The following is a 5,616-nucleotide window of genomic DNA, read 5'->3' as shown; positions in this document are numbered from 1 at the left end:
TACTTGGGAGGCAGAGGCAAGAGACTCGCTTGAGCCCAGGAGTTGGAGGTTACTGTGAGCTGTAATGCCACGGCACTCTACGCAGGGGGACAGCTTGAGGCTCTGTCTCAAAAAAAAAAAAATAGTTGATGAATGTTTTTATACATATTCTTATAGCAATTACTTATAGTTTTATATATTTTCTATTAACTTTTTTACAAATTCAGTGTTGTAACAAAGGAAATATTCGGAAAGTAACAATAAAGGCAAAAGATCTTGTTTCATTTTCAAAATGTCATGGTCATGTATGTCTTCACGTAGGATAAACTACTATTCTGTTTATATTTGTTTTGTTCATGTATGCATATTTTATCTCTCTCAATTAATGGACTTGTCTGCAGTTTTTATACATAGTTTTCTGAGCAATGACTTTTTAAGAAAATTCCTTCTTCTGTCTGCATTTTCTAATATGTCAACTTACCATAATGGAGAATATCTCTCGGTATTTCTGTGGCACATTTGATTTTATGAAAGGTGCTGCAGTGGAACAGAACTTAGCAGCATCCTCCTTTCTTCCAGCTTGCAGATAACACTCAAGAAGTTCCCTAGATAATATATAATTGATATTAAACCTTGCTGAAATTATTGTCTGCTGCAAAGGTCTAGTTATCAGGTTACTATACTGTTATAACATTTATGTTTCACCAACATTAGAAAAATACCCTGGGATCAGTTCCTTCAGCCATGACCAGGGTCTGTGGTGCACCAGAAGGGCTAACAAGAGCTAGAAAAGCTTGCTGTCTCTAGCAGCAGGAGGGGGAATTACTGGCATTTTAATTTTCCATAACATTTAAAAATTATATTTTATCTATTTTTATTCATTTTTTTTTGTAGAGACAAGGTCTCACTATGCTGCCCAGTCTCCAACTCTGGCCTCATGCTATCTTCCTGCCTCAGTTTCCCACAGTCCTGGGATTATAGGTGCGAACCACCATGCCTGGCCTGAAAATGATATTTTAAAGAAAGATCTTATTGGCTTGGCGCCTGTGGCTCAAGTGGCTAGGGCGCCAGCCACATACACCTAAGGTGGTGGGTTCGAATCCAGCCTGGCCCCCGCCAAACGACAATGACGGCTGCAACAAAAAAATAGCCAGGCGTTGCAGCAGGTGTCTGTGGTCCCAGCTACTTGGGAGGCAGAGGCAGGAGACTTGCTTGAGCCCAGGAGTTGGAGGTTGCTATGAGCTGTGATGCTATGGCACTCTGCCCAGGGGGACAGCTTGAGGCACTGTCTTAAAAAAAAAAAAAAAAGAGAGAAAGATCTTATTTATTTTTATTATCTTTTAAGGGTTCCTCAAACAGCTAAATAGCTGGCAACCCAAGCCTACAGACTGTGGAGTTGGACTTGAGTGTGGATCCTCTGGCACTGGCATTCAGGACCCTTGCTGTCGACCCTCACCCAGCGCCATCTTGCAGGAAGGCTCTAGAATATAAGAGAAGCTCTGAAGATCCCTGGCCAGTCTGCCTGGCACAAAGACAGTGGTGGCTTCTCCAGGTTGAGGCCCCAGTAGCCAGGGCCCTGCCCTGACTGCCCCCACGGCTCCCCTACTCGGGTCCCCTGGGCGGGCGCCTGGATTGGCCTAATTCTGGCTTAGTTTTAACCTATTCAAATATCTACTACGTTACAAATTTACTGAACTAAGAATTTGACACCATGAGCCAGTACTAGCGCATCGCGTGTACACTACACCGCGCGCCCCAGAGCAGGTGCAGGACTCACAACATCAGCTCTGCACGCCATTCCTTGTCTTCCTCCTCGGTTTGGTTCAGGACGTTCACGATTTGGGAGAGGCTGGGGATCAGAAGGTGGCGGTATCCAGGCTTCAGAAACGGTCTCACCATTTGCCAGTAGAGGACTGAGGCGTTAAAGACCAAGAAATAATACCTGCAACGAAGGAGAGGAGGTCTGAAGAGGCGCAGCCGCGCTTGCCTGAGCACCAGGTCATGGGTGCCTAAGCTCCCGGCCCCTCGAGCGGGATCGCGCGTTCCCCTCTGTGTCCAGCAGGTGGCAGCAGCCACGGCCAAGCCTCTCGGCCGCACCCGCGTGGGACCCGGGCGCCTGGACGGCTTTGCTCCCAGAGTGCAGGTAGTTCCAGCTCAGTCTGGGCTGCAATGACCTGGCCATAGGCTCCTAAATCCAGACCAGGTCGCTTTTTAGTCAATCCTTCCACACACTGAGCAGACGCCATGAAAATACAGCACCAAGCAAGTCCTCTTTTGTTGCTCAAAGGATAGACAACAAAGGGCAAGGACAGAAGAACCAAGGAAGGCTGCCTGGAGGAGGCAACAGATAAAGATGACCAGAAAGCAGCCAGGAGACGAGAGAAGGACTGTTGGGGGCTAAACCTTCCCTGCGAGTTGGGCGGTGGCGGGAGAAGTGAGCAGAGGTGTCTCCTGGAGTCTGGGCATCTCTCTAGGGCAGCAGCGTGCTGGGACGGGTGTGAGGAAGGACATGGCTGCTGCTTCTGCCTTTCTCACCCTGGAGCTGCTCTCTGGAGGGGCCAGCTCTCACTTGGGTCACACGCCCTCAGGGAGTTTACCAGAGCCACATGACCCTGGGACAGGGATAGCACTCACTATCTTTGGGAAAGCACTCCCAGCTTTGCCAGGAAAGGAGAGAGGGGGAACCCATAGGGGACTGTCATCAGCCCTACCTGGAGAGGCTTCCACATCAGGAGTCGCTCCAGGGCCCAGGCCTCCTCTGTCCCCTGGATGTGGCCCACACCAGAAAGGACCAGACCTTCCCGGGTAAGCTCCTCTCCCCTAATTCCTACTCTGACTCCCATATGTCCTCCACTGGGCTCCTCCTCTCCCTCCCACCATCCATATGCCCCAAGGCTATCCTCTCCCCCCCTCCTTCTCTGCCAGGTCCCCACACAGTAACCAAGCCTCTTCCTGGAGGCGCCTCTGACAGCCCTCCGGGACTCCCTGCCACACACCTGGCCCCTCCACAGCTGCCCCTGAGACCCCTGGACCAGATGTCCCCCCAGGGTTCTCACTGATCCTACATCATGGCTCCAGGACCTGAGCCCTTTGGAGGCACCCACTGACCTCAGGACCTCTGGCTCAGGTCAAGCCTCACCATCCCCCATCCCCAAAGAGGCAGATCTATAGGGCTGGGCCCATATCCCCAGAGAAGGCCACCAACAGGCAAGGAAGCAGACGTGGGCATGCCTTCCAATGTTGCATTCTGTCTAAATATGTAATATTTATGCCAGTTTGTACATAAGTTTTACAGTTTCACTAATGACATTTATTTTTGATGAAGAAAGCCTTGATTGAATAGAAATCTTGCTGGGGTTTCAGAGACCACCTCTAGAAGCAGGAGGCCATGGCCTGGGCAGGCAACACAGGCAGGTGTGGGGGCAACGTGAGGGAGTAGTGATGAGGGGCCCTTAGAGAGAACAGACTCTCGAGGGCAAATCACAACCGCTGCATGCAGACTCAGGTGAACTCAGCCTGAACACCGTCCAGTTCCATATGCTATTGATGGCGTACCATCCTGAGTACATTAAAAACACAAACAATAGCCGGGCATTGGGGTGGGCACCTGTAGTCCCAGCTACTTGGGAGGCTGAGGCAAGCGAATCGCTTAAGCCCAAGAGTTTGAGGTTGCTGTGAGCTGTGACACCACAGCACTCAGGCGAGGCAACATACTGAGACTCTATCTCAAAAAAAAAAAAAACCAAAAAAACCACAAACCACAAATGGGAGAAAATCCCCACAGTCCAAATAAAGACAGCTGCTTGGTCAATTTCACCTCTAATATCTTTCACAATGGGTTAGAAAGGCCGATTACATCATGCCTACCTCGGCTCTCCTTTGGCAAAGTTTATAGCCTTCATATACTGAGTCACACAATTTTCAAATTCTTCCTAAAACAACATGAAAATGCACAATTAAATTAAAAACACCAATGACTGCTCACCACCACTTCTCTGAGTGCTGACCTCACTCAAGACTGGCCTGGGATGGGGCTGTGACCAGCTGATGGTGCAGAGGGGAGAGCCAGCTCCAGGGCCTGAGGGGCAGAAACCCACTGCTGCCTCTCCCAAGGAAGGCCTAGCTACAAGAACCAGTGCACTAGGGCTCAAGGGTCAATGGCCGGGCAAGACAGGTCAGATTCCATTGCCTGGGCAAGAAGCCTAACAGTAAATGTGAAAATTTCATGTCACTGTGAAATGAACTTGGTCACTTTACTTGCTAAATATAATTTTAAGATTTCTGTCCTGACACCTGGGGGGCCAGATGAAAACAGCTTGGGGGAGGGGCACAGGGCACCTCTCACCAGGTTGTCGGTGGACTTCGGGGTGCACAGCTGGGCCTTGCACAGGTGCGCTCGGCCCAGAAACTGGGTGACAGGCCCCTTCACCTTGAAGTACATCTGGATGCAGTCTTCGCTCACCTGTGGCTGTCCCATCTGCGGACAACACGGCCCACATGAGACTGAGGAGCTGGACACCCTGGGACAGACCCCTCGGAGGGATCTTGCCTGCTCATCCGCTTCTGGGGGACCAGGCGTGCCTCTCCCCAGCCCACCACACACCCCCAAGCACAGCCGCGAGGGCCTGGGCGCCTGACTACCTTGAGGGCCTGTTCTGCGCACTGAACAAACAGGTTGGGGCTGAAGCTTTCCCAGGGGTCCAGCTCCGACTTCCCCAGGTTGGCCGACTTAATTAGTTGGTAAGCTCTCTTCAGGGAGGCGGCATCTGTCGTTTGAGCAAAGCGGTGGAATAGTAACCCTCCCTCTCCGCTGGCCCGTTTGGAAAGCCTTCAAATGGCGCGGAACAAATTTACAGTTCCGGCCGGTATCAGAGGGTTCCGGGCTCCCCAGGGCAGGGTCGCAGGGTACCAAGGGCTTCCCGGGGCGGGTCACTGGGTTCCAGGCCTCTCAGGGGCGGGGGTGACGGCCCTGGGCCCACCTTGCTGGCTCTCGGCGCGGGCCAGCTCCTGCATGATGACCAGATCCATGTTCCCAACTTCTGTGGTCGGTTTCTGGGGTCGGTCGCTCTCTCCAGGGTACGCGAGCGCCCCGACGCCGCGGCGAAGCTGTCTGCTAGATCAGGCAGCGCGCACTAACGGCAGTTGCCTAGAGACCGAGTGGACGCGAGAGAGGCCATGCTGACCCTGTCGGGCCAACGGCGCCACCTACCGGGAGCGAGGACGTCGGAGCCTAGGGAAGTGGAGAGGAGCGGGAGGTGAAGGAGGAAGAGGCTAGTGGAGGAGGAGGAGAGGAGAGGAAGATCGAGGAGGGGGTGGAGGAGGGGAGGATGACCGCGGGCGGGCGGTCAGGACTCACTGGCCTGGACGCCCGCTCCCCTCTGACTGTTCTTGGCCCAGTGAGGGGCGCCTGGAGGGCCACCGAGCTGTAGACTGGCTTCCCTGGTCCTCCGTTCACCTGGGCTCCTCTTGGCCCCGGCCCCTGCCCCTTCTCCTGGAACAAATTCCTGCATTCCTCCCTACAATCTCTCGTTAATTCATTCATTCAAACAGCTATTTGCCCCTGCAGTGTGGGCAGCACAGAAAGGGGGCCAGGAGCTCCCTTTGGTATGAGTATGTCAAATGTAGGCTGGGGGCCAG

At 52.8% G+C, this 5,616-nt stretch overlaps 1 protein-coding gene across 1 annotated transcript in view; it reads right to left on the bottom strand.

Moving 5' to 3' along the window:
* Nucleotides 1–5,007, bottom strand: part of CFAP46 (cilia and flagella associated protein 46) — a 116,351-nt gene extending 111,344 nt beyond the window's left edge. Inside the window, 6 exon segments of the mRNA XM_023515629.1 lie at nt 461–584; nt 1,757–1,921; nt 3,847–3,911; nt 4,325–4,456; nt 4,621–4,745; nt 4,959–5,007. Of these exon segments, the coding sequence (XP_023371397.1) occupies nt 461–584; nt 1,757–1,921; nt 3,847–3,911; nt 4,325–4,456; nt 4,621–4,745; nt 4,959–5,007 (660 nt within the window).
* Between the last annotated feature and the right edge of the window lie 609 nt (nt 5,008–5,616).

The sequence above is a fragment of the Otolemur garnettii genome, unplaced genomic scaffold, assembly GCF_000181295.1.
Source record: "Otolemur garnettii isolate 467f Iridium unplaced genomic scaffold, OtoGar3 scaffold00075, whole genome shotgun sequence".
Taxonomy (NCBI): Eukaryota; Metazoa; Chordata; class Mammalia; order Primates; family Galagidae; genus Otolemur; species Otolemur garnettii.
This window is presented reverse-complemented; position numbering and strand designations above follow the sequence as displayed.